General features: G+C 45.9%; 2 protein-coding genes across 6 annotated transcripts in view; both read right to left on the bottom strand.

Moving 5' to 3' along the window:
* The window catches only part of TULP3 (TUB like protein 3), a 78,674-nt gene extending 61,254 nt beyond the window's left edge, over positions 1-17,420 (bottom strand). The window contains exon 1 of one of the 3 annotated variants that reach the window (XM_073314051.2): positions 16,649-17,420. In XM_073314051.2, coding sequence (XP_073170152.1) covers positions 16,649-16,822 — 174 coding nt within the window. In that variant the 5' untranslated portion in view covers positions 16,823-17,420. The remainder of the gene's footprint in view (positions 1-16,648) is intronic. The other 2 variants (XM_073314058.2, XM_073314066.2) reach the window with 2 other exon arrangements.
* A 13-nt stretch (positions 17,421-17,433) lies between these two features.
* RHNO1 (RAD9-HUS1-RAD1 interacting nuclear orphan 1) lies at positions 17,434-27,533 on the bottom strand. 3 transcript variants are annotated; one of them, XM_073314182.2, is made up of 3 exons: positions 27,080-27,533; positions 21,820-22,078; positions 17,434-18,102 (listed from the first exon to the last, which is right to left on the bottom strand). In XM_073314182.2, the coding sequence occupies exons 2-3, from the start codon at positions 21,985-21,987 to the stop codon at positions 17,434-17,436; spliced, it is 837 nt and encodes a 278-aa protein (XP_073170283.1). In that variant the 5' UTR covers positions 21,988-22,078; positions 27,080-27,533. The 3 variants fall into 3 exon arrangements, with proteins under 3 accessions (XP_073170283.1, XP_073170273.1, XP_078705220.1); XM_073314172.2 differs by having other exon boundaries at positions 27,410-27,533; XM_078849094.1 differs by lacking the exon at positions 27,080-27,533 and having other exon boundaries at positions 21,820-22,155.
* Positions 27,534-27,574: the final 41 nt, after the last annotated feature.

Raw genomic sequence — 27,574 nt, 5'->3', positions numbered from 1 at the left:
CACCACTGACTTCCTGAGGAAACTACAATCCATCGGTGATCTTCCTGAAAACACCATCCTGGCCACTATGGATGTAGAAGCCCTCTACACCAACACTCCACACAAAGATGGACTACAAACCGTGAGGAACAGTATCCCCGATTACGTCACAGCAAACCTGGTGGCTGAACTTTGTGACTTTGTCCTCACCCATAGCTATTTCACTTTTGGGGACAATGTATACCTTCAAATCAGCGGCACTGCTATGGGTACCTGCATGGCCGCACAGTATGCCAACATTTTTATGGCTGACTTAGAACAATGCTTCCTCAGCTCTCATCCCCTAATGCCCCTACTCTACTTGCGCTATATTGATGACATCTTCATCATCTGGACCCATGGAAAAGAAGCCCTTGAGGAATTCTACCATGACTTCAACAATTTCCATCCCACCATCAACCTCAGCCTGGACCAGTCCACACAAGAGATCCACTTCCTGGACAGTACAGTGCTAATAAGCGATGGTCACATAAACACCACCCTATACCGGAAACCTACTGACCGCTATTCCTACCTACATGCCTCCAGCTTTCACCTAGACCACACCACATGATCCATTGTCGACAGCCAAGCTCTACGATACAACGGCATTTGCTCCAACCCCTCAGACAGAGACAAACACCTTCAAGATCTCTATCAAGCATTCTTACAACTACAACACCCACCTGCTGAAGTGAAGAAACAGATTGACAGAGCCAGAAGAGTACCCAGAAGTCACCTACTACAGGACAGGCCCAACAAAGAAAATAACAGACCACCACTAGCCGTCACCTTCAGTCCCGAACTAAAACCTCTCCAATGCATTATCAAGGACCTACAACCTATCCTGAAGGACGACCCATCACTCTCACAAATCTTGGGAGACAGGCCAGTCTTTGCCTACAGACAGCCCCCCAACCTGAAGCAAATACTCACCAGCAACCACACACCAGAACCACTAACCCAGGAACCTATCCTTGCAACAAAGCCCGTTGCCAACTGTGCCCACATATCTATTCAGGGGACACCATCATAGGGCCTAATCACATCAGCCACACTATCAGAGGCTCGTTCACCTGCACATCTACCAATGTGATATATGCCATCATGTGCCAGCAATGCCCCTCTGCCATGTACATTGGTCAAACTGGACAGTCTCTATGTAAAAGAATAAATGGACACAAATCAGATGTCAAGAATTATAACATTCATAAACCAGCAGGAGAACACTTCAGTCTCTCTGGTCACTCGATTTCTGACCTCAAAATGACTATCCTTCAACAAAAAAACTTCGAAAACAGACTCCAACGAGAGACTGCTGAATTGGAATTAATTTGCAAATTGGATACAATTAACTTAGGCTTGAATAGAGACTGGGGGTGGTTGAGTCATTATACTAAGTGAAACTATTTCCCCTTGTTTATTCTCCCTCCCCCGCCCCCACTGTTCCTCAGACATTCTTGTTAACTCCTGGAAATGGCCCACCTTGATTATCACTTCAAAAGGTTTTCTCTCCTCCCACCCCACTCTCCTGCTGGTAATAGCTCATCTTAAGTGATCACTCTCCTTACAATGTATATTTTTTCATGGTCTGTGTGTATATAAAATCTCCTCACTGTACTTTCCACTTTATGCATCCGATGAAGTGAGTTGTAGCTCACGAAAGCTTATGCTCAAATAAATTGGTTAGTCTCTAAGGTGCCACAAGTACTCCTTTTCTTTTTGTGAATACAGACTAACACGGCTGCTACTCTGAAACCTTACAGGGTAACCAGATTCAAAACATAGAGGATCCCTCTAGGCAAAACCTTAAGTTACAAAAAGATACAAAAAACGGAATATACATTCCATTCAGCACAACTTATTTTATCAGCCATTTAAACAAAACAGGTTTCAGAGTAACAGCCGTGTTAGTCGGATGCTGTAGCTCACGAAAGCTCATGCTCAAATAAATTGGTTAGTCTCTAAGGTGCCACAAGTACTCCTTTTCTTTTTAAACAAAACAGAATCTAATGCATATCTAACTAGATTGATTATTAGCCCTTTATTATTATTGATTATTAGCCCTTTACAGGAGTTCTGACCTGCATTCCTGTTCTGGTCCTGGCAAAAGCAACACACAGACAGCTCCCCTCCAGCTTTGAAAGTATCTTGTCTCCTCATTGGTCATTTTGGTCAGGTGCCAGCGAGGTTATCTTTAGCTTCTTAACCCTTTACAGGTGAAAGGGTTTTTTCCTCTGGCCAGGAGGGATTTAAAGGTGGTTAGCCTTCCGTTTATATTTATGAAAGCATGGTTAACAATGCCATATGTGCTTTTAGCACATAAAGGATTAGCCTTATCTGTGCATTTCTTTCTTTGCGATTTTGTCCACCGTTACACCACAGGTGCAATGGCAAGGTGAGTTCTCTTATTTGTTTACTTGGCTGTTTCATTGCTTAGCAGTGTTATTATGCTCTTAGGGCCTCATCCTAAACCCACTGAAGTCAATGGGAGCCTTTCCATTTACTTCAATGGACTTTGGATCAAGCTGTTACAATGCTATTTGTACAGTGTAATTTGCCTAGGGGGTACTTTTCTGAGATGTTCTTTCAACAGAATGAAAAAAAATTGTGAAGTCAAAACAATGGTATTTTCTCACATTTATAAAAACCTTAGCTATTAGAAACAGTAAATAAAACAATAACATTTTATAGTCAATAAAGTACAGTACACTAAGGCTATGCCTACACCACAATTAAAACCCTGTGGCTGGCCCTTGCCAGCTGACTCTGGCTGGTGCTAAGGAACTGTTTAAGTGCAGTGTAGATGGAAGGGTCCCAGAGCTCAGGCTGCAGTCAGAGCCCCAAAATCTACACCGCACTTAAACAGCCCCATAGTACAAGCCCCATGAGCCCAAATCAGCTTGCACAGGCCAGTCATGGGTGTCTAATTGCAGTGCAGAAATACCCTAAGGCCAGGTCTGCACTACAAACTTATATCAGTATAACTACATCCACACCCCGGCATGTAGTTGTAACGACCTAACCCCCAGTGCAGACGGGGGAGACGCTCTCCCATCAACATAGCTACCGCCTCTCGGGGAGGTGGATTACGTACGCCCATCAGCATAGTAGCATCTTCACTAAAACACCACAGCCGCTGCAGCTTGAAGACATGAAGACAAGCTGTAAGAGTGCAGCTACATTACAAAAGCAAGCAAGTCAACAGACTCTGACTCAGCTGTAAACAGCTTTAACCCTAATAGTAATCATGGCAGGGTCTTCTTTAATTATGTTGTTGGGAAAAGGGACAACCATTTTGTAACCAAACCTCCAGACTTCATTGTGTGTCATTTTAATGGGCCCCAGTTCAGTTCAAAACTAGCCTGTGTCTTCCAGATAAGCATCCATGCTGAAAATGAGTGATATCTGGCAATTAGGTGTCAAACATGGCTGCGCCCAGCACCCCCTAACACTGATGAAAATAGGTTGTGTTGATATTAAAGAGGTCCACTGCCTTTAACACTTGCAGTAGCAAAATACCTAAAATGCTGTCAATACAAGTGGAACTCTTCAACTCCAGGAGTTACTAGTATTGGGGGGAGCAGTTTGACACCTACTGTCAAACAGCATATTTAGCAGTACATGCTCACACCTAGTAAAAACATATCCATCACCATGCAGGAGAAGTGTCAGAAGCCAAAAGAGGAATCTGCTCACTTCAGCAACTGATCTAGGAGTTTACTCCTGAGGGCATTCTGCGCCAAAAAATTAAAAATTATGTGCACAATATTTTAAAATTCTGCAAGTTTTATTTGAGGGGCTCCAGTATGGCAGTGGGGAGCACAGGCCACTGGCTGCAGGAAGGTGGGAGATCATACTGCAGCTCCCCCAACCCCCAGGACACGGACTCAGCGGTGAGGCTGCACCCAACCCTGACACAGCACAAGGCCTGGACCTGCCCCAGAAACACCCTGGGGCCCTGCCCTCTGTGTCAGGTACACCAGGTGTGGGGAAGGCAGGCTCAACCAGGCAGGATCCAAGTGTGGAGGGGCTCAGTTTGGGGGGATCCATGTGTTGAGTGAGAGCATTCTGTGTGTGACAATCTGGGTGCAGGCAGCTCAATATGGGGTCTAGGTGTGGGAGGATCTGGATGCAAAGAGGCTCGTGGGGGCGGGGGGGAAGTGTTCCAGGTGCAGGGGCAATGGGACTCTGCAGGGGTGAAGGTGGTTGGGGTTCAGTGGACGGTTCTGGGTGTGGGAGTCTCAGCAGGGGGGTCTGGGTGCAGTTAGTTGGGAGTCAGTTGTGTGGGGGTCTGGATGTGGAGGTGATGCTGTAAGACTAGAACCCAAGACTTCAATAATCCAATCAGGGGATTTGCCAGTGTGGTAAAATAGGGACAACGAAAACTTAGGTCAGCAGGAATTCCATGCTATGGGCATGTCTACACTACAAGAACTATTGCACTGCAGCTATGCCACTATAGTATACACATTTACTACAGTGATTAAATGGGTTTTTCTTTCACTATAATAAATCCACCCCCTTCGGAGGGGCATGGCGGAGGGGGGGGGGGAACCCAGGTGAGCCCCCCTGGGGCAGGGAGGAAGAGGTTTCCCACACAGCCCTGCTCTGGCTCCACCCCAGTCCCAGCCGTGGCTCTGCTCCTGGCCGCGGCTCCAGACACAGCCCCAGCGCTGCTCCCAGCTGCAGCCCTGCTCCTGGCCCCCACCCAGTGCAGACCAGGTAAGTGGCAGGGCATGACCAAAAGAGTTTGGGGACCCCTTGCGTAGGGTGACCATACGTCCCGTTTTGACCCTGCATGTCCTGATTTTTTTGGCAAATCTGGACATTTGTCCCATTTTCTCTTGGCAACTGATCACTAGTTAGAAAGAGCAAATGGGACAAATTCCCAGTTTTGCCAAAAAGGGATGGGGGGGGGAGTTGAGTGTTGGGGCTCCGGCCATCCGCAGGGGAGGAAGGGGGCTTGGGTGAGTGGCTAAGGCCAGCTCTTCATGGAAAGGGGAAAGGGAGAGCCTCGGGTCAGCTGCACGTGGGGGTGGAGGAGAGGAGCTTGGGTCAGCTCTGCGCAGAGGTGTGGGGGAGAGGGGCTCGGCTGAGGGGCTTGGGTCAGCTCTCCGGGGGGAAAGGAGGGAGGAAGAGGGACTCAGGCCAGCTCCGCATGGGGGGAGGGACAACTCTGCATGGGGAGGAGGGGCTCAGGCCAGGTCCCTGTGGAGGGAAGCGGGGGGGGGGGGTATGGTTGCCCTATCACAGCCAGACTCTGGCTTCTGACTTGGCCAGGAGGCAAGGTCTCAGGGGGGAGAGAAGGAGCAGGGTGGCAGAGCCCCAAGGCATAGGAGGAGCAGGGCCAGAGTTACATGTTCCTGGGGAGCCCCCAAATTGGCCGGGACCCCTGGGTTAATCGGCCACTGCCTCTAGCCTTCAGACCAAGCTTAAAAAAGGAAGATATGGAAAATCCCTGGTATAACTCCAGTGAAGTCACGTATCTTGTGTAACTGTGTTTCATCACATACAATGCCTACAGCATTTTGTTATATACATATCTAATGCTTCCTGTATCAGGGAGTCTTATGTCTAGCGCAGTTGGAGGTTATATCAAACCTCTTTCTAAAGCTATATCTACACGACACAGCTTTTAGCGACATGCTGCTAAAAGTCGTGCAGTGTAGGTGCGGTTTGTCGGCTCTCCTGTTAACAAAAATCTTCTATGCCAAACGAGCGGTGTTCGCGTTGTCGGCAGGAAAGCGCTCCTGCCAACAACGTGCTGTTCACAGTGGCACTTGCCACGGCAAAACCTTTGTCTTTCAGGGGTGAGGGGTTTAACTCCTCTGAAAGACAAAAGTTTTGTCATTCAATTGCCAGGGTAGACAATTAACCTCATTAAAACAACACTGAAGAATGCAGGGTCCATCTCACTTTACAACAGTCCCTAAATCATACAGCAAGAGGTTAAAACAGACTTCCCCCTATCGTACATAAGAATGCATTTCTAGTTCTGATAGGAAACAGTCTGTCTAGGTTCTGAAGGCTAACAGGTAAATGGAGAGTATGTTCAGAGCACAGGTCTGAGAAAAGGTGCTAGTCCGAGAGTACATGCTGAAATTGGTGCATGTAACACATGATGAGTGCCAACAAAAGCATAAAAGGATTTAACGGTCATGAATTCACAGCTGTTTAGATGATGTGTCAATTAGTAATCCAAGTGCCCTTGACACTGACCCACTAGATACCAAAGATAATGGAGCCAGTGGAAATAGAACAGCAGCTTTTGAAAAGCCACTACTGGAGCCCATGTCTGAAATACAGTTCAGAAGGGAGTGGAAAGAAGAATATGCAATATTCTCTATAAAGCTGCTGCACTGATGCTTGGAGGGAGACTTCATTCTTCTGTTATGTGACCTACAAGAACCCTTTCCTTCTAATAAGTTTTATTAAGTTCTTCAATGAAGCAGAGATACAAGGAAAGGCGCACTGTCCTCCTAAAAGGAATACCACAGAGCCCAAAACGGACACAGGCCAGCTATCAAATAGCAAACCTGTCTGGAGTGCAAGGGCAGAGGAGTAAAGGAATGACAAAAGAGCTAGTATTTTCTTATTCTCGCATTCTAGCTGGCTTCATATTTGAAGAAGGGGCAGACATTCCAGGTACCAAACTCTGCATAATGCTGAGATACAGACACTCCCAGCAAGCACTTTTTTTTAAAAAAATCCATATTTGGGCACAAAAAACAGGAATTTCCTGCCAGATACATTCATTGGAGAGAGCACTGGTGGTTCAGTAGTAAAATTCTTGCCTCCCATGTGGGAGACTTGGATTTGATTCCCGGCCAATGCACTTTCATAGTCTAAATGCAGATGCTGGAAAATTTCAAAAACTTGAGAGAAATCCCAGCTGCCGGGTATCCTGGAATTTATAGGAAAAGCATTAAATCACAACATAACTCAGGGTAGGGCATCCTTTAGCTCTCCACCACCACTGCTGCTGCTGGGGGATTGTGAAGGAAATATCTATGCTCTGCTTTCAATAGCAAGCTCATTTAGGTTTATCTCTAGACTTCCTCAGGCTTCACCCAGATAAAGGAATCTCTACTCAACAGCAGGAGAGCACCAGCTACACTCTCAACTATTCAAGTCCTTTCACTGAGATAGCCCTCAAATTTCCATTAAAAATTCCTTTTTGTTTCTTCGGTTTGTTTTTGGAGCTGCTCTGCCTCAGGCAAAACAAATATATTTAAAAGTAAGACAGGGAGAGAAGGTGAACAGTAAGTTCTCAGGTTTCAGAGCAGCAGCCGTGTTAGCCTGTATTCGCAAAAAGAAAAGGAGTACTTGTGGCACCTTAGAGACCAACAAATTTATTTGAGCATAAGCTTTCGTGAGCTACAGCTCACTTCATCGGATGCAGGAACCTGGGATCCTGACCAGTATGACCTCCCCTTCGTGAATTATTAAACCTAGTCTGTCACTTTTGTTGACGCTGTACCCCATTACAGCATGGAACCAATGAAAAGTAAAGCAAATACCATTCTCTCCTAGCAATGAAGTCAGCAGTTAAACTGTCTGAACTATACAGTACCTAGCCCAGACTAAACATGACTCATAGTCCCACTCTTATGGCTGTTTTGAAATCTATTTATTTTAAAAATTATTGTGGTTTGTTTAGTGCAGAAGCTACAAGCTCAAGCAAGGATGCTTTCCACACAATGCTTGAAGCAAGTATTACATTCTCTCCAAAAACCTAAATTTAAGCAGCCTTCCCGTCAGAATGCCAGTTCCTTTACTCATCCACTCCCTCAAAACCTAAGAACTGCATAGACACCTCACCCTCCACACTACCCTTACTTTATGCCCCTTCACATTAAACACAATTGTGGGTGTCCACATTCATGAGGAGCACACAGGTTCCTCACCAAAGAGGATACTCAGAGTTGACAGGTCAGAAGTTTTACAGCCACATACAAAATCTAATTTCTTAAATGAAAGAATCAAAAAGTTATCAAGAAGGGATGAACAAAATTAAAATTCTAACCCAGGCTAGGTGGCTCAACAAGTAGTAAGTAAAACTGCTAAGTCTGTTAGGATCTCCGGGACATGAGACTTAGATCCTTGTCCATTTCTTTATCTTACCTGAATAAGAACACTGCAAGCAAGGAGTGTGGAAGTTTAACATGTGTTGCATGCATAGGCTTCTACAAGTCTAGCACTTTTAGTTGTTAACGTATGGCCCAACTCAGGAACTGAGGTTTTAAAGAGTGGAATTGTCCTCTCTCAGGAAGGGCAAATAATTTTCTCAATATCCAAAGACTACAACTTTAATCACATCAGCCGACCTAGTTACAAATACCTTATCCCAGATACAACACGGTTAAAGTTTGTCGTGTGGACAGGACCCAATCACATCCCAATAAAGATGCAAGAGCCTTGAGCAACCCAAAGGTTTGGCGTGGTTGCAGGAACATAGTTTGCAAGTTGACTACAAATCTTAACTGTTGTAACCATGTCCCTTGTCTCAGTTGCAATTATAGTGAAAATGAAAGCTTAGATTATTTTTTTTTAATGAGTTAGGGGGACAGAGAAAGTTGTGACGTGTCTACTTTAAAGTGCACTGTCAATATTCTAAATTTAGAAAAGAATTATGGGGAACTGAAGGGACTATTCAGGTGCAGTTCTGACTTTGAAAAAAGGGACTACAAAAAGGGCTTTTTTTATTCAATGGATCTAGAATGCATCCCAGGTCATAGCTATTTATTTCAGTGACATATTCACTACCTTTTACTTCTTTGGCCACTGTGCAATGTTCACACCCCTTTGGAGGTGAGCTGAATTCCTTCTTGGCTTACACACTAGCAACAAGATTGTTAACTAGATTCCACTTGCAGAATATTTTCCCTGAGGTGAGATATGCTTAGGTAAGTACCTCAATTGCACTTTTACTACACTTATACTGCACCTCAGCTGGGACAGGGTTGTTGTTGATAAAGTTCAATCTGAGGGGGAGGGGGAACAAGAGACACACACTCAGTTTGATTCAGATCTCAGGGTGAGTTTACATGGCTGGGAATTACAATAAAACAATTTATAAACTGAGAAAAAGTAATATGGAACTACTAATGGACAAATATGGAAACCCATAAAGATGTTAAGAGTCACATTTTGAAGCAAAACCACACTTTAAGGAGATCTAGAACTCTAATTTTTAGCCACTGGTTCTAATTAAATCAAAATTAGGAGTTATTAATAACACCGATTATTTTTTATTCTTTTATTTACTTCTTTCATTTACAGTAGCAGACATAGATCTTATTAAAGATTAGGGCCCTCAGTGTGCTAGGTCCTGCACACACACAGAGGAGGAATTGTTAGCTGGATAGTCAATCTGAAATTAGTGGGCTCAACCTAGTTGCTAATGGAGAAGTGTCTACATTACAGTAAACACATCTTATTTACATCTTGCTTGTAGTCTCAAGAGCGATGCCAAAGATTTGCAGAGGCATGGAGACTTTGATTTCATAGATATAGTATCTCCAGGTCAGAACTCCAGCACATTTAGCAGAAAGTAATATGTGGGAAGCTTGACATGATGATGTTCATGCTGTGCCTTTTTGTGCCAATAAGTAAAATGAATCTCCAAGTTGGCTAAGGTTGCAAAACTGTAGTTTCACAGTCTTAGAGTATGTCTACACTAGGAGCAGCTGTGCTGCTGTAGTGTAAGACACTTACTACAGTGATAGAAGGGGTTCTTTCATCCAGCTAGAAGTGTCTACACCAGAGTTTAGGTTGGCTTACATCAGAGGTCCCCAAACTGCAGGGCGCACACCCCTAGGGAGGTGCGGAGGAACGTTCGGGGGGAAGGGCGAAGAGGGGCATGGCTGGGGCGAGGGAGCGCCCCACGGGGGGCAGGGAGGGAGCACCACCCTGCTCTGCTCGTGGCGCCAGCTGCTGGCCTTCCACCCAGGGCCCCAGCTGCTGGCCCCTGGCCTGGGGCCCTGGCTGCCGGCCCCAACCTCTGCCCCCTTACCCCTGTCTGCATCTCCCCCCCCACCCCAAGCCTTGGCTCCGAGGGGGGGGGAGAGAGAGGAAGGGGGGACATGGACAGGGGTAAGGGACAATGTGACCGTAAAAAGTTTGGGGACCACTGGCTTAAATACATCACATAGGGCATGAAATTCTTTACAGTTTGGAGCGATATAGTTAAGCTGACCTAACTATGTAGTGTGGACCAGTCCTTAGCCAACTTTACTTACCTACAACTGCCTCCTTAAAGTATTTCAGAAGTGCTGAAACACTGCACTCCTACACACATACACAGTTAGAGGATACACATACAGCTCACCAATATAAGGCTTTGCATATACTAAGGCCTGGTCTACACACAATTTTTGTACTAGTATAACTGTCAATTAGGGGTCTGGGTTTTTTTTTAACCAATATAGTTACACTAGTACCGGTGTGTATGTAGTTATACTGGTATATATGTTTACCATGAAAATCATAGAAATTTAGAGCTGGAAGGAACCTCAAGAGATTATCTAGTCCATCTCCCAGCACTGAGGCAGGATTAAGTATACCTAGACCAGGGGTAGTCAGTAGGTGGACTGTGGGCCAAATCCAGATCACTAGACACTTTTGAATGGACCATGAATCTTTTAATTTACTTAATATAATTGTTACTGTAGTGTGAAAAATGTTTCTATGGAGACTGGACCTTGACTTTACATTGACCAAGAAATCTGGACCTTGCCAAAAAATAATGGACTACCCCTGACCTATACTATTCCTGACAAGGGTTTGTCTAATCTTTTCTTAAAAACCTCCAAGGACGAGGACCACACAATCTCCCTAGGTAAGTTGCTCCAGTGCTTACTATCCTTATAGTTAGAAAGTTTTTCCTAACATCCTACTTATATCTCCTTTGCTGCAAACTAAGGCAATTACTTCTTGTCCTACCCTCAGTGGACATGGCGAACAATTGATCACCATTGTGTTTTTAACAAACTCTTACATATTTGAAGATTTACTTATGTTCCCGCACAGCCTTCTCTTTGCTAGACTAACTCTACCCAGTTTTTTCAACTATTCCAAGGTCATTTAAAAAAAAATAAAAAATTTCTTTTTGTTGTCCTCTTCTGGACTCTCACCAGTTTGTTCACATGTTTATTAAAAGTGTGATACCTAAAGCTGAACTCCAGCTAAGGCCTCACTAGTGCTGAGTGGAATACAACAATTACTTCTGTGTCTCATATACGACATTCCTGTTAACACATCCAGGATGATATCTGCCTTTTTCGCAACAGCATCACACCCTTGACTCATATTCAGTGTGATCCACTAGAACCTTCTTGCCTGCAGCAGTGCTGCCTAGACAATTATTCCCAATTTTGTATGCATCTGAGTTTTCATTCATAAATGCAGTACTTTGCACTTGTCTTTATTAAATTTCATTTTATTGATTTCAGACCAATTTTCCAATTTATCAAGATCATTTTGAATTCTAATCCAGTTCTTCAAAGTACTTGCCATCTTCTCCCAGCTTGGTGTCATCCACAAATTTTATAAGCATACTTTCCACTCTATTATCCAAGTCATTAATGAAAATATTGACTAGTACTGGATCCAGGATACACCCATGCAAGATCACACTTTGTATGTCCTTAATTTAACAACAAATAACTGATAAATACTCTTTAATTATTGGCTATAGTAATTTAGTTTAGACCAAATTTCCCTAATTTGCTTAGAAAAATGTCATGTTGGTCTGTGCCAAAAGCCTTACTAAAATCCAGATATATCACATCTGCTGCTTCCCCATAGTCACTAGGCCAGTACTCCCAAAGAAAGAAGTTAAATTGCTTTGGCATGGTTTGTTCTTGACAAATCCATGTTGGCTATTACTTAGCACCTTTTTATCCCCTAGGTTTAAACAAGTTAATTGTTTAATAATTTGTTCCAGTATCTTTATGCTTATTCCCCATCCGATATGGCAGTAAGCTATACCAGTGTAAGTACATTTAATTAATACTCCTGGGGGAATTCTGCGTCACGATTCATGTCTGACAAGGATGGTGAGAGTGACTGTGAAATGCTCAGGGAAATAGAGAAGCTATTAAAATAAAAAACTCAATAATAATAATGGGGGATTTCATTTATCCCCATATTGACTGGGTACATCTCACCTCAGGACGGGATGCAGAGAAAGTTCCTTGACACCTTAAATGACTGCTTCTTGGAGCAGCTGGTCCTGGAATCCACCAGAGAAGAGGCAATTCTTGATTTAGTCCTAAGTGGAGCACAGGATCTGGTCCAAGAGGTGAATATAGCTGGACCACTCGGTAATAGTGACCATAATATAATTAAATTTAATATCTCTGTGACAGGAAACACGGCCCAACACTGTAGCATTTAGTTTCAGAAAGGGGAACTACACAAAAATGAGGAGGTTAGTTAAACAGAAATTAAAGGGTACAGTCCCAAAAGTGAAATCTCTACAAGTTACGTGGAAATTTTTTAAAGACACCATAATAGTGGATCAACTTAAATATATACCCCAAATTAAAAAACATAGTAAGAAAAAAAAAAAAAAAGAAAAGAGCCACTGTGGCTAAACAACAAAGTAAAAGAAGCAGTGAGAGGCAAAAAGGCATCCTTTAAAAAGTGGAAGTTAAATCCTAGTGAGGAAAATAGAAAGGAGCATAAACACTGGAAAATGAAGTGTAAAAATACAATTAGGAAGGCCAAAAGAGAATTTGAGGAACAGTTAGCCAAAGACTCAAAAAGTAATAAAAAAAATTTTTTTTTTTAAGTACATCAGAAGCAGGAAGCCTGATAAACAATCAGTGGGGCCACTGGACGATCAAGCTGCAAAAGGAGAACTCAAGGATGATAAGGCCATTGCGGAGAAACTAAATGAATTCTTTGCATCAGACATCACGGCTGAGGATGTGAGCGAGATTCCCAAACCTGAGCCATTCTTTTTAGGTGACAGATCTGAGGAACTGTCCCAGATTGAGGCGTCATTAGAGGAGGTTTTGGAACAAATTGATAAATTAAACAGCAATAAGTCACCAGGACCAGATGGTATTCACTCAAGAGTTCTGAAGGACTTCAAATATGCAGAACTACTAACTGTAGCCTGTAACCTATCATTTAAATCAGCTTCCGTACCAGATGACTGGAGGATAGCTAATGTGACGCCAATTTTTAAAAAGGTCTCCAAAGGTGATCCCGGCAATTACAGGCCTGTAAACCTGACTTCAGTACTGGCCAAACTGGTTGAAACTATAATAAAGAACAATATTGTCAAACAAACATAATTTGTTGAGGAAGAGTCAACATGGTTTTAGTAAAGGGAAATCATGCCTTACCAATCTGCTAGAATTCTTTGAGGGGGTCAACAAGCATGTGCACCAAGGGGATCCAGTGGATATAATGTATTTAGATTTTCAGAAAGCCTTTAACAAGGTCCCTCACCAAAGGCTCTTACGCAAAGTAAGCTGCCACAGGATAAGAGGGAAGGTGCTCTCATGGACTGATAACTGGTTAAAAGATAGGAAACAAAGGGTCGGCATAAATGGTCAGTTTTCAAAAGGGAGAGAGGTATATAGTGGTGTCCCCCAGGGGTCTATTCTGGGACCAGTCCTATTCAACATATTCATAAATGATCTGGAAAAAGGGGTAAATAGTGAGGTGGCAAAATTTGCAGATGATACAAAATTACTAAAGATAGTTAAGACCCAGGCAGACTGCGAAGAGCTACAAAAGGATCTTTCAAAACTGGGTGACTGGGCAACAAAATGGCAGATGAAATTTAATGTTGATAAATGCAAAGTAATGCACATTGGAAAGCATAATCCCAACTATACATATACAATGATGGGGTCTAAATTAGCGGTTACCACTCAAGAAAGAGATCTAGGAGTCATTGTGGATAGTTCTCTGAAAACATCCACTCAATGTGCTGCGGCAGTCAAAAGAGCAAACACAATGCTGGGAATAATTAAGGAAGGGATAGATAATAGGACAGAAAATATCATGTTGCCTCTATATAAATCAATGGTACACCCACATCTTGAATACTCTGTGCACATGTGGTCGCTCCATCTCAAAAAAAAGATATATTGGATTTAGAAAAGGTTCAGAAGAGGGCACCAAAAATGATTAGGGATTAGGCTTCCGTATTAGGAGAGATTAATAAGGCTGGGACTTTTTATCTTGGAAAAGAGACAGCTAAGGGGAGATATGATTGAAGTCTATAAAATCATGGCTGGTGTAGAGAAAGTAGAAAAGGAAGTGTTGTTTACTACTTCTCATAACACAAGAACTAGGGGTCACCAAATGAAATTAATAGGCAGCAGGTTGAAAACAAATAAAAGGAAGTATTTCTTCACACAACGCAGTCAACTCCTTGCCAGAGCATGTTGTGAAGGCCAAGACCATAACAGGGTTCAAAAAGAACTAGATAAATTCATGGAGGATCGGTCCATCAATGGCTATTAGCCAGGGTGGGTAGGAATGGTGTCCCTAGCCTCGGTTTGCCAGAAGCTGGGAATGAGCGACAGGTGATGATTACCTATTCTGTTCATCCCCTCAGGGGCACCTGACACTGGCCACTGTCGGAGGACAGGATACTGGGCTAGATGGACCATCGGTCTGACCCAGTAAGGCCATTCTTATGTTCTCCCCACAGATTTAATTCCCAGCAAAAAAATGACAGAGAAGAAAAGGGAAGCTGCACTGGGGGGAGGGGAAAGGCAGGGGACACCTATGGTCATAGTTTGGGGGGGGCAGGGGGCATTGCCCCCCAGAGGTGAGGGATGGGGGGGCATACGGGGTGCCCCGCCCCCCATTTCTGCTATCCAAAGCTGCCTGGGTGAAGCAGGGTGCCGCTCAGCTCCACTGACTCTACAGCTTGATGTCACCTCCTGCATCCTAGTGCTGGCCATGCTCCCCTTCTGTGTGTGCTGGGAACCATCCAGTTTTCTGGACAAGGGGAGGGAACGTGGGCAAGGGGGCAGAGGAAATGGGAGAAGAGGATGGGATGAAGAGGCAGTGAGGAAGGAAGGGGGTGGGATAGGGCAGGGGGAGGAGAATGTGGGAGTGAGGGGAGGTGGATAGGGTCAGGGGACAGTGGTGAGAGGAAGGGGGAGGAGATGGGAAACAGAAAGGGATTGGAGGGAGAATCAGGAGCCTGGCATGCAGCATCCCCTCAGCAGCAGCTGAAGCTCCCCCGTTAAGCAGACCCATTGAACACCCACCCCACCAAGCCCTACTCCCCCAGCACCCAGACCTTGCACGTAACGCCCCCCCCCAGCTGAGTCCCATCCTTCTACATCCAGACTCCCCCCCCCCCCCCCCCGCAGCTGAGCCCCAACCACCCTGGACCCCCCTGCAGAGTCCCATTGCCCCTGCACCTAGAACCCCACAACAAGCCTGTCCATCCAGATCCCCCCCGCACCCAGTTTGGTCCACATAGAACCTTCTCACCCCACACCAAGCCCCTCTACACTTGGCTCATGCTGGGCTGAGGTGGCCTGCCCACAACTGGTACACCTGGCACAGAAGGGGAAGGCCCTGGGTTGTTTCTGGGGCAGGTCTGTCCCGGCCCTTGTGCTATGTCAGGATTGGGTGCAGCCTCACCACTGAGTTCCTGGGTCGTGGGGGGGCTGCAGGGTGATCTTCCACCTCTGTGCAGGCAGCAGCCTGTGCTCCTCAGTCCTCACTGCCATGCAGGAGCCTCCACATTAAAAATTATCCACAATAAATAAAATATTGTGCACAGAATTTTTATTTTTTGGCATAGAATTCCCTCAGGAGTGCAGTATATTGCACCCCTTGTACTAATTTAATTAAACTGATAAAATTAAAATGGAACAACCTGTATGTAGAGACACAAGCCTTTTCTTAAAATTCTCCACCACTGCAGCAACTAACTACTGGAACATGAGCGTAGTCTGGCTGCCTGACAGAGATATTTATCCACATCATCTAGACCTGTTGTGACAAATTTCAGGAAAAGAAGGGGATATTGGGGGGGGGGACAGGGACCTTAAAGTGTTGAGAATTTTTCAATACATCTGGTCTATTTTAACCCCTCCCCTGTAAGTGCTCTCTTTGTACGTGAGGGGCTGAGCTGCACACACTGCGATACTGAAAAATTGTACATCATCGCCAGGGACATCGCCAACGTCAAGACATCAGTCTACTGCTTTTATACCCTAGGGCTACAATTAACACCCGAGATTAAAATACCGTAATGAACTAAACCAAGCCAAGCCATTCCCGAGTGCAATGAGTTTATTTGCTGCCCTGCACCGCGCTCTGTACAGCCAGTGGCCCTGCCCGTCGGGAGAGGCCATTGCCGAGCCTGACTGGGGAGGTTTTCCACACAAAGGAGGGGGGAGGGGCAGGAAAACATTTAACGGGGATGCGATGGTAGCGTCTGCTGGGGCGGGGTGAGCGGGGGGGTGTCCCGGTGCTGCTGGCCGGGACCGTCAGCGGCATCCACGACGGATGAGCCCGGGGCGCTTCACTCGATACCAACGGGGAGCAAGAGCCCAGACACCAGCCCCGCGAAACCCCCGTGACCCCGCCCCCCGAGCCACTCCGCCCGCGCACCTCCCTCCCCGGGTCTCACCTGCCCCCGCGGGGCCCGGCCCGGTCCCCCGCGCTCTCCATCCTCACCCCCGCCGTTGCTATGGGATCCTGGCCACTCGCGCTTAGCCCCGGCCGTCGCCGCTGCCCTTAGCAACCGCACCCGACACTGAGGCGCGGCGCCATTGGCCGAAGACGCAACACCAGGAGCGTTCATTGGCTGGTGCCTGGAAGGGGTGGGGTAAATCCGCGCATGCCTATTGCAGGGTGGTGGTAGGACCACCCCCTCTTGGCTCGTGCCCGGCACTCCGGTGGCTGCTGTGCAGCCGAGGCTCCGACGAGGCGGAGCTGTGGGGGTAGCTCAATGGCCGCGCGGGGCGGGGCAAACAGGGCTGGACCCAGAGACGCCAGCGTGGGCTTACTCACCCCGGGTGGAGCAGGGTGCGAAAAGCGCATCCCACCCCTACCAAGAGAGCAGGGCCCAGGCGGGCGTAGGGAGGGTCTGGAAACCCAAGACGAGGAGCAGGGAGGAAGGAAACGTCCGGGGCTGGGTATAGAAAGTCTCTTGGAGACTAGGAACCTCTCAGCCACGCCCCCACCCATCACGATCCAGTGCAGACTGATCTTCAGGCCGGCTGGCGGGGAGAGAGCCTCTCTCTGCAGCACCAAGCAGTCTTAGCCTACAGTATAAGTCCTGGTTCTTCTCTTTATCCTGGCACTGATCTCCCAGCTAGGTTTAGCAATGCCCGTTGCTTTTGGAGCCAGCAAAAAGGGATTTCAGTTATTGTGCCCCTCAAGTCAAAGGCAGCCCGTCCTATTCCAAAGGGATCAGCACTGACTGGGATCAGCAGTTACAGTCTTAACTAGGATGTCACTTGGGCTCAGCATCCCCTTCTCCCTCAGGTATCTCATCAGGTGAGACCGTTTTCTCCATGTTACCTTCACTCCATACTCATGCTCTGGGGTATCCTTGACCAGTACAGATGTTGGCTCAAGGCTCTCAGTGGTATCAGCACAGAGATCAAGGCCACTGTGTGGATTTGGAGAGAGGGTGTTCATCTGTGGTAAAGTACCATTGCATCCATAGCTTCTCACAGAGGGCAGCTCTGGAGTCCGTAGATCTGGTGGACTGAAAACATCTGGCTCAGCATCCTGGTTAGGAAACTGAGAGGCCCCTTTTCCACAGCTCCTAGGCTTGCCCACTGAGGTACTGGGCTTTGCTGCAGTGCCCCTCTTTGGCTGGATATGGCACGTCTTTGCACAATTCCCTGGGTTACCACAAGAGTCTGAGTACCCTATTGCTCCAGCATAGGAGTGTGCCTGTGAAACCTCAAACATTAAAGGAGGAAATTTGCAGACTGTGTGTTTCCGACACACACCTCCCACATTGAGGAAACCACGACTATCATCCCAGCTCTGGAAGCTGCGGGCAACATGGTGCTGCTTCTGACATCTCTTGGAGCCTGCTGACACAGTGCTTTCAAACTGTGGAGACACCTGAGGGGCCAAACAGAGATGATGAAAAACTGTTTTCCTTCAGAGAGGATGACTCATCATACCCCCTACTTCCTTCACAAGGCAACCACTATCTACCCTACTCCCCACCCCTGCTGCATGTCTTTCTTGGTTTGAGAGCTGCCATTTTATTACTTTCTTGGCAGGAAGTCCAGTGTAATGACTGGAAAGGAAAATCACACTATCCAAATGAGTGAGAAAAACAGAAAGCTCACATATGCCTTAAAAGTACAAATCTACTCTGAAAAGTGACTATATATAAATGCACCTCCTTCCCTAGATATATTCAAAGTCTTGTTTGCTTATTTCAGTGATAAACTAAATCAACTGCTATGTCAATCTCTTATCCCCGCAGAATCACAGTTCAAAGAGTGATTCTGTTCCTTCCTGTGCATCAACAAAATTGTTTACAAAATTTCAGTGAGTTCCACGGAGGCTGTACTGGTTTCTCTAAGGGCAGAATTTGATTTGCAGGACCTCTAATACAGATGATGATGCATAAGTAGTAGAGAACCATCTAGATTCTTGGATCCCAGATTGAGGTTGCAAGACTGTCAGTGTCACACACACACACACAAGTCTTACTGATAAAGTGATCCGATTTGCATATTTATATCTGTGGCACTCCAGGACTTTCACTGCACTGTAGCAGTGTCCACATGGGATGTTAGTGCGCAGCAAGCTACTGAACTCTAAGATTATATTATAAAAGGTAAACAACAACTTTAAGTCTCCAGTCTCTGTCATGCATTCAGATCCTGAACATTTCCTAAGTCAAACAGAAAAAAATGGCAGATCCCAGTTCCACTGTTTAATAAAGTATTATGATAGATAGAATTTATTTATTCTCAAAAATGAGTCCCACAATCTTTCCTATTAGCTCCCTTTCATTACAGGATTCTGATTGAAACTTTCCGTTTCCTAATATATCTCACTTTCTCCTAGCACTGAGGGGAGCCCAGAAACCTGGGTACTAGTTGTGATTGTTGTGGAGTTGCTGTGTAATCAAAGAATACTGATAAGTAACCGAGTTATTGAGAGACTTTATATCATATATTTATACTGTTTAAATTCAGTGGGGACTGAACAGGAAGCCAACATAATGGCTCCCCAAATAAGAACATCCTGGCATACATTTGAAACAGGGAAAGCTATTGACTTTGAGGATCCTATCCTGTCTCCAGCGAAGCTGCAAGCCTTGTTTTGTCAGGCTGGGAGCCTGGAGATCACAAGGATACCAAACAGTTAAAAGCCCTATGAGGGGGAAGAGGTTGTCGGTTGCCAGAGGGTTGTCCAAGGAGACAAGCTGACAAAGAAAGACTCCGCTTAGGAGTCTTTAAGAAGTTAAATTTACCAAGATTCCCATGTGAAAGACACCTGGATGTCCACACAGTCTGTTTATTATTTTAAGATCTATTTTCTCTGAAATACTTTTGTTCAAAATAAATAATTTTAAAAGGCTGTTTGGTCCCAGAGGGAGGAAACTGCAAGTACTGAATATAAGGCAGACGTGGTGAGGAAATCACAGTTGATACACAGGGGATGGCTACTCAGGGCCCAGTCTAAGAGTGAGAAAATTGTGTGAGTCCGTTCCAAGAGAGGTGATGTCTCAAGGTCTGAGAACTAAGGAGCAGTGCACTCAAAAGAGACCAGGAGGGCCCAGGGGTGCCATTAGCCCAGTAACTGTGACACTACTTATTAAGTAAATACTCCTCAGACGTATCCAAATAAGTCCATTGTACATTTGGAAATTTTCCATTGTTCCAGATACACACAGATTCTACCTCCTCTCAGCAACCGTTTTACTCACTGTTTTAGAACCCATAGAGCTGACTGCCTGAAGCATGTTTAAAATGCTCTGCTTTAAAAAAAAAAATCAACGAAAAGAAATTTAAAATCTAACAGAGATAACTCCAGGTCTCTGGGGCTGGTGGAGTGTTTCATTCAAGTTTGAATCCTTGCTCCTTGGGGTTGCTTTGTTAAAAAGCTTTGAGACTTAAGTGTTGTTATTTAGCAGAGCTGCCTGAGGTGATGGCTTCTGCAAGGACAGGCAGCTCCCACTGAACAACTGCACGTTTGCTTAAAAAAATGTTATGTCATGATAAAAGTATCCTCGGACTGATTGACCAGAAACCTAATTGCCCCCTCAACAATATTTGGGTATGTTGGAAGAACTGTGTGGGGAAAAGCAGAGGATTAAACACACATGAAAATGGAAAGGAGGGCAGGATTAAGGTACATAGATTACTGCTTCAAAAATATGCTATCTAGATATTTGCACTATGCTCTTACCACAGTATCTGCCTGAAGCCTGCTTTATCACCCTGCCTTGAATTTCTAGTACAGGGAATCTATTTGCCAGCTTACTTCAGGCTCAACATTTTCTTTTGATTGAAACCAAGTAATATCACGTTAACAAAATTTAACAGAAAAACGGAAATTTTAATTTTGTTATTATCAAAAACCTGTTCGTTTTTTTTTTTTTAAAGAGTTCATTGTGGTGTTGACAACCCAGAAAAAGAGCATTGACTTAAATGAAGCATAACAGTAAAGCTGAGCAGAGTTGTCCAATCGAGTGAAATGCAAGACATCAACAAAATGCATGAGCAGTGAAAAGTGAACATGATTAGTAAATACAATTATCTTGGTAGTGCCCCTTTATCATGTTGGAGAGGGGGTTATTGGTGTCTCAACTTGATAAGATAATTTTTCTAATCAGCTGCGTCTCTTGTTGTTCACTCTTGTTTGTAGTCTATGTAACACTGCTAAAGCCTTTGAAAACAAACACATCCTCTCCCCACTTTCGCACAAGGCTTGATCTTCAAACAGATTCACACTGACCCCAGGCACGTACTAGTTTGTTTCCAAGCAATACACTGGCCTTTGGAGAAGACTGCATTTCTCACCAAGTGGCTGGCTAATGTAAGAAGCAACCCCCTGCTCCTTACCACTCTGCATTTCTGGAAGTAGGCCTCATCACCTTACATCAAGTACTCTGCCTTTCAACCATATACATTACAAAGTATAACATCCATTTTAACCCAACATTTAACTCAATCCCACAGAGACCGGAGATTCTCTGTTTATTTGTGTAAATGCGACCACAGAAATGCAAGCTATCAAAACTGAGATTATTAAAAAATGCATATTAAATATGAGAACCACAGTTAAGATGCAGGCTCTATTTTGTATCATAGTTGAGCAGGAAGGTGTCACATTTAGTTGCTGGAGGGTTGAGATTATGAATTTGAAATAGTTGAATTTGAAATAGTTGCTGTATTTTAAGTATCAAATCCAATACAGAATAAAACTAAAAAGTAAGTATTCTACTTTCCATTTCCAAGGTTTTCAGTTACCGTAAAAACCAAAAAGAATCTCCCTCATATATGGATCCCAACCTTTTCATGCCACCATGCTAGTTTACAAGACAGGGAACTCTGTTTTATCAGCTGGCAGCCACCATATCCCATTCAGATGCGAGCACTCCAATCTGCAATTCAACTTGGCCTGCTTGTGACTGCCAGACTGGGATTTCAAGCAACCCAAACACCATAACCAGCTAGAGAACACAAAAATGAATAAGGGGGTGTTTGCTATGCATGCCCAAGATCCAGTCCAAACAGCTCTTTGTTAAGATATGCAGAAGAATGCTGAGAACAATTGCTGTAAGAAACTAAAGGGAAGGAAACCTGCACCTACCCATGAGATGGAGGCATTCTGGTCTAGAGGTTTGGTAGAAACATGTCTTGGGTTCTCAGCCAAAGGCAGTGGAGATCCATAGTGATGCATAGGCCCCTCTCTTGGGGTTTCAAGGAACTGCAGTTGTGCCTTGTGAGCCTGGCGGATGCATTTCTTCTTTGGAGGCATCAAAAGGTGTGAGAAAGTCACTAAGAAACCTCATGATGCCTGGTGGAGCCAGTTAGGGGAAGAGGAAAGAGATGACAAACTGCACCCAAATCTGCAGAAAGCAAACGGGGACGTGAAACCATCATACAAACTGGCAACATTTTTGTTTTTTTTTTTAAAGGGAACACACTTCTGATCAGTCTCAAAATTCTCAGAAAAAAAATTGTAATACAATTTGGAAATATACATGTTTTATAGTATATACACACACACAAAGCCATACTCCCACTGAGGACACAATCATTAGAGCTTTCTGGCTGCTATACAAGATACAGTCTGTAGTGCGCACCTCTCCACATAGACTTGTTTTACTGGGGCATCCTCCGCACTGTGAATATATCCAGCGCCACCTTGCTGTTGGGAAGAGCTTCACTAAACAACATCAGCAGCATGGAACTGACACAATTCCTGCCAAATTCACTGCTGCAAGGAGATCTGTATAGTGAATTAAACTGAACAGAATCTTGTTAGTTTACTGATTGCAAAGGTCTGAGCAACAGTAGAGGTGCTGTAGCTGTATCTACAAACTCCAGAAGATGGCACTGCATTTGGTTACATTTGCACTTTGTTCACATTTAGTTGATTTACTTTGCAACCATAAGAAGTAAAAGACTTCTTTAAACTAAAGTTTAAATGTAGTTGAAACATGTCTTAGGCCCCCCACTGTTGTCAGGGAAATCATCCTGACCCCCAGTGGCAAGTGGACTTTTCAAGGCAACATTTTTCACTGGAACACCAAACACATCCATATTTTAATTATAACTTGTAATGTGGGTTGCTCCTGAAAACCTCAGACAGAACTGGAGCTTCATGTGCTGGATACTGTACAAGCTCATAGGAAGACAGTCCTTGCCCCCTAAAGAGTTTACAATCTAGTTTAAGTCAAGACGCAAGTAAGCTTTTCAAAATTAATAGGAGGGAGAATGAAGGCAACTGTAATAAGAATGAGTGTTTAAATAAACTGGCTATATTCTAATTGCCTTCTATGACGAAATAACTGGCTCTGTGGATGAGGGGAAAGCAGTGGACGTGTTATTCCTTGACTTTAGCAAAGCTTTTGACACAGTCTCCCACAGTATTCTTGCCAGCAAGTTAAAGAAGTATGGGCTGGACGAATGGACTATAAGATGGATAGAAAGTGGGCTAGATCGTTGGGCTCAACGGGTAGTGATCAATGGCTCCACGTCTAGTTGGCAGCCGGTATCAAGCAGAGTGCCCTAAGGGTCGGTCCTGGGGCCGGTTTTGTTCAATATCTTCATAAATGATCTGGAGGATGGTGTGGATTGCACCCTCAGCAAGTTTGCAGATGACACTAAACTGGGAGGAGAGGTAGATACACTGGCGGGTAGGGATAGGATACAGAGGGCCCTAGACAAATTAGAGGATTGGGCCAAAAGAAATCTGATGAGGTTCAGCAAGGACAAGTGCAGAGTCCTGCACTTAGGACGGAAGAATCCCATGCACCGCTACAGACTAGGGACCAAATGGCTCGGCAGCAGTTCTGCAGAAAAGGACCTAGGGGTTACAGTGGATGAGAAGCTGGATATGAGTCAACAGTGTGCCGTTGTTGCCAAGAAGGCCAATGGCATTTTGGGATGTATAAGTAGGGGCATTGCCAGCAGATCGAGGGACATGATCATTCCCCTCTATTTGACATTGGTGAGGCCTCATCTGGAGTACTGTGTCCAGTTTTGGGCCCCACACTACAAGAAGGATGTGAAAAAATTGGAAAGCGTCCAGCGGAGGGCAACAAAAATTATTAGGGGACTGGAGCACATGACTTATGAGGAGAGGCTGAGGGAACTGGGATTGTTTAGTCTGCGGAAGAGAAGAATGAGCGGGGATTTGATAGCTGCTTTCAACTACCTGAGAGGGGGTTCCAAAGAGGATGGCTCTAGACTGTTCTCAGTGGTAGCAGATGACAGAACAAGGAGTAATGGTCTCAAGTTGCAGTGGGGGAGGTTTAGGTTGGATTAGGAAAAACTTTTTCACTAAGAGGGTGGTGAAGCACTGGAATGCGTTACCTAGGGAAGTGGTGGAATCTCCTTTCTCCGAGGTTTTCAAGGTCAAGCTTGACAAAGCCCTGGCTGGGATGATTTAGTTGGGGATTGGTCCTGCTGTGAGCAGGGGGTTGGACTAGATGATCTCCTGAGGTCCCTTCCAACCCTGATATTCTATGATTCTATTCCTCACATGATGGTTCCAAGTCAGCTATTTTTAAAGAATTGTTATACATTTCTTTAAAAATATATGAATTAGAACCAGCAAGTGATACATGAAGCCAGCTATATCAGAGAGTCACAGAATCAAAGAAATGTAGGGCTAGAAGGGACCTCAAGAAGTTATCAACTCCAACCAGACGATGAAGCAGGGCCAAGTAAACCCTAGTTCAGTGGTCTCCAAACTTTTTACACCCAAGATCACTTTTTGAATTTAAGGGCAATCTAACCCACCCCTTCCCCAAGGCCCTGCCCCACTCACTCCATCCCCCTCCTCCTGTCACTTGCTCTCCCCCACCTCACTCACTTTCACCAGGCTGGGGTAGGGACTCTGGGAGGGAGTTTGGGTGCAGGCTAGAGAACAATCAATCACCATCCTCTTTATAGAACCGTTAACATATTTGAAGACTTATCAGGTTCCCCCATCAAGTCTTCTTTTTTCAAGAACTAAACATGCCTCCTCCCCCCTCCCCCCCTCCTTTTAAAATCTTTCCTCATAGGTCAGGTTTTCTAAATGTTTTATCATTATTGTTCCTCTCTTCTGGACTCTCTCCAATTTGTTCACAACTTTCCTAAAGTGTGGTGTCTAGAACTGGACAAACTACTCAAGCTGAGGCCTCACCAACGCTGAGCAAAGTGGGACAATTACCTCCCCATGACTTGCATATGACACTCTTGTTGAGAGTCCCCAGAATATTAGCCTTTTTCCACAGCTGCATCACATTGTAGACTCATATTCAATTTGTGATCCACTGTAACCTTCAGCTCCTTTTCAGCAGTAATACCACCTAGCCAGTTATTCCCCATTTTGTAGTGGTACATTTGATTTTTCCTTTCTAAGCGAAATATTTCACACTTGTCTTAATTGTATTTCATCTTGGAGAATTCAGACCAATTCTACAATTAGTCAAGATTGTTTTAAATTCTAATCATGTCCTCCAGAGTGCTAGCAACCCCTCCCAGCATGGGGTCATCTGGCAGTTTTACAAGCCTACTCTCAACTCCATTAGCCAAGTCATTAATGAAAATATTCAATAGCACTAGACTCAGTTCTAATCCCATGGGACCCCCTAGAGACACCTTCCCAGCTTGACAGCAAACCATGGATAACTATTCTTTGGTTGCAAGGCTGCACTCATTTATGCACTCTATCTTATAATCATCTCATCTAGACCACATTTCCCTAGTTTGCTTATCAGAATGTCACATGGGACTAAAATGAAGATATATCACATCTATAGCTTCCTCCCTATCCACTACACCAGTAACCCTGTCAAAGAAAAAAGTGAAGTTGGTTTGGCATGATTGGTTCTTGGCAAATCCATGCTAGCTAGTCCTTATAACCCTATTATCCACCACATGCTTACAAATTGATTGCTTAATAAGTTTGTTCTAATATCTTTCCAGGTATTGAAATTAGACTTATGGGTTTATAATTCCCCAAGTCCTCTTTTTTAAAAAAATAGGTATTATGTTTGCCCTTTTCCAATCCTCTGGGACTTTCCCTGGCCTCCAGGAATTCTCAAAGATAATTACTAACCATTCGGAGATTGGTTCAGCTAATGCCTTAAATACCATAAAATGAATACAACCTGCCAACCTGAATACATCTAGCTTATCTAAATATTCTTTAACCTGTTCTTTTCTTATTTTGGCTTGCATTCCTTCCCCCTTGTCTTTAATATTAATTATATTGGGTATCTGGTGAAGACTGACGCAAACTGAGCAATACACCCATCAACTTTCTTAACGTTCAGTTATTAGTTCTCCTTCCCTCCTAAGTAAAAAACCTACACTTTCCTTTGTCTTTCTCTTACTGTATTTAAAGATACACTTCTTATTGCCTTTGATGACCCTTGCTGGGGTGTGTGTATATACTTATATAGCCAGCTACTTTATACTCCCCCCACCCCCCAGTACTAGCTAGACACACACATACACACAAGCTGGTGAGGAGGGATTGCCACCCAGCTCCGCTCCAACCCAAGCCCCAGCTCTGCTCCCAGCCATAGCTCTGCTCCGCCACCCACAGTTGCAGCCCCGGCCCCCTTACCCTTGTCTGCACTCCTGCCGAGCCACAGCCCCACCGGCTCAGGAGTGGACGGGGCAAGAGGCGGGAGTGCAACCCTGCAAAGTTTGGAGACCACTGTTCTACATACACACACAAGCCAGTGCTCTCTCTCCCCCCATGTCAGGGGTGGGCAAACTTTTTGGCCCAAGGGCCACGTGTGGGTATGGAAATTGTATGGCAGGCCATGAATGCTCACAAAATTGGGGGTTGGGGTGTGGGAGGGGTGAGGGCTCTGGCTGGGGGAGTGGGGTCTGGGGTGGGGCTGGGGATAAGGGATTGTGGGTGCAGGAGGGTGCTCCGAGCTGGGACCAAGGGATTCAGAGGGCAGGAGGGGGATCAGGGCTGGGGCGTGGGTCAGGGCTGGAGGCTCCAGACAGCTTATCTCAAGCAGCTCATGGAAGCAGCAACATGTCCCTTCTCTGGCTCCTAGGTGGAGGCGCAGCCAGGTGGCTCTGTGCGCTGCCCTGTCCGCAGGTGTTACCCCTGCAGTTCCCATTGGCCGGGAACCATGGCCAATGGGAGCTGCAGGGGCACTGGTTGGGGCAGGGGCAGTGTGCGGATCCCCTTGGTTGCCCCTACGCCTGGGAGCCAGAAGCGGGACACGCCGCTGCTTCCGGGAGCCACCCGGAGCCAGGGCACGCACAGAGTGGGACAAGCCCCGGACCCCGCTCCCCGGCGGGAGCTTCAGGGCCGGACGTGGCCCCGAGGCCAGTAGTTTGCCCACCCCGGCCCCGCCCCGCCCGAGCGGGCTTTTCTCACACACCAACCCAGCGGGCAGCTGACGACACCCGACACGCAGCCCAGAGGCTCAGCAGCGGGCGGCACGCAGGCAGAGGTTACCCAGCCGCCATCGCTCGTTGGACGGGTCCTCGGCCTGGCGGGGGGGGGGGGGCAGCGCAGGCACCGGGGTCACAGAGCCGCTCCAGCGGGAGAGGGGGCGGCGTGAGGCGGGCAAAGGCGCGCGGGGGCCAGGCGAGAGGCACGACCCAGCCCGCGGGGAAGGGGGGGGCAGAGCTGGAGCCCCCCCGCGCAGAGGAGGGGACGTGGGCCGGGCTCAGCCCCGAGACCAGCGGCGCCCGCCCCGCCCGGGCACCTCAGGAAGGCCGCTGCGCCGCGCGGAGAGGGAGAGAACCGGCCTCGCCTCGCGTCCCGTCCGGCCCCGGCTCCTGCCGGGGTCACCAGTGTGTCGGCGCCCCCGGGCGCGGCCGCTCATTGGCCAGTTGCGGCCCCGGATGGAACGCTCTGCCCCCCGGCCCGA

Source organism: Lepidochelys kempii, chromosome 1 (assembly GCF_965140285.1).
Source record: "Lepidochelys kempii isolate rLepKem1 chromosome 1, rLepKem1.hap1, whole genome shotgun sequence".
NCBI classification, from domain to species: domain Eukaryota; kingdom Metazoa; phylum Chordata; order Testudines; family Cheloniidae; genus Lepidochelys; species Lepidochelys kempii.
This window is presented reverse-complemented; position numbering and strand designations above follow the sequence as displayed.

Bases quoted from the DNA above. Each gene is read 5' to 3' on its own strand.
- RHNO1 (XM_073314182.2), bottom strand. From the start codon at position 21,987: ATGCCTCCAAAGAAGAAATGCATCCGCCAGGCTCACAAGGCACAACTG. The intron at 18,103-21,819 runs GTAGGTGCAGGT...TTGGCCCCTCAG, and splicing joins AGAATGCCTCCATCTCATGG to GTGTCTCCACAGTTTGAAAG.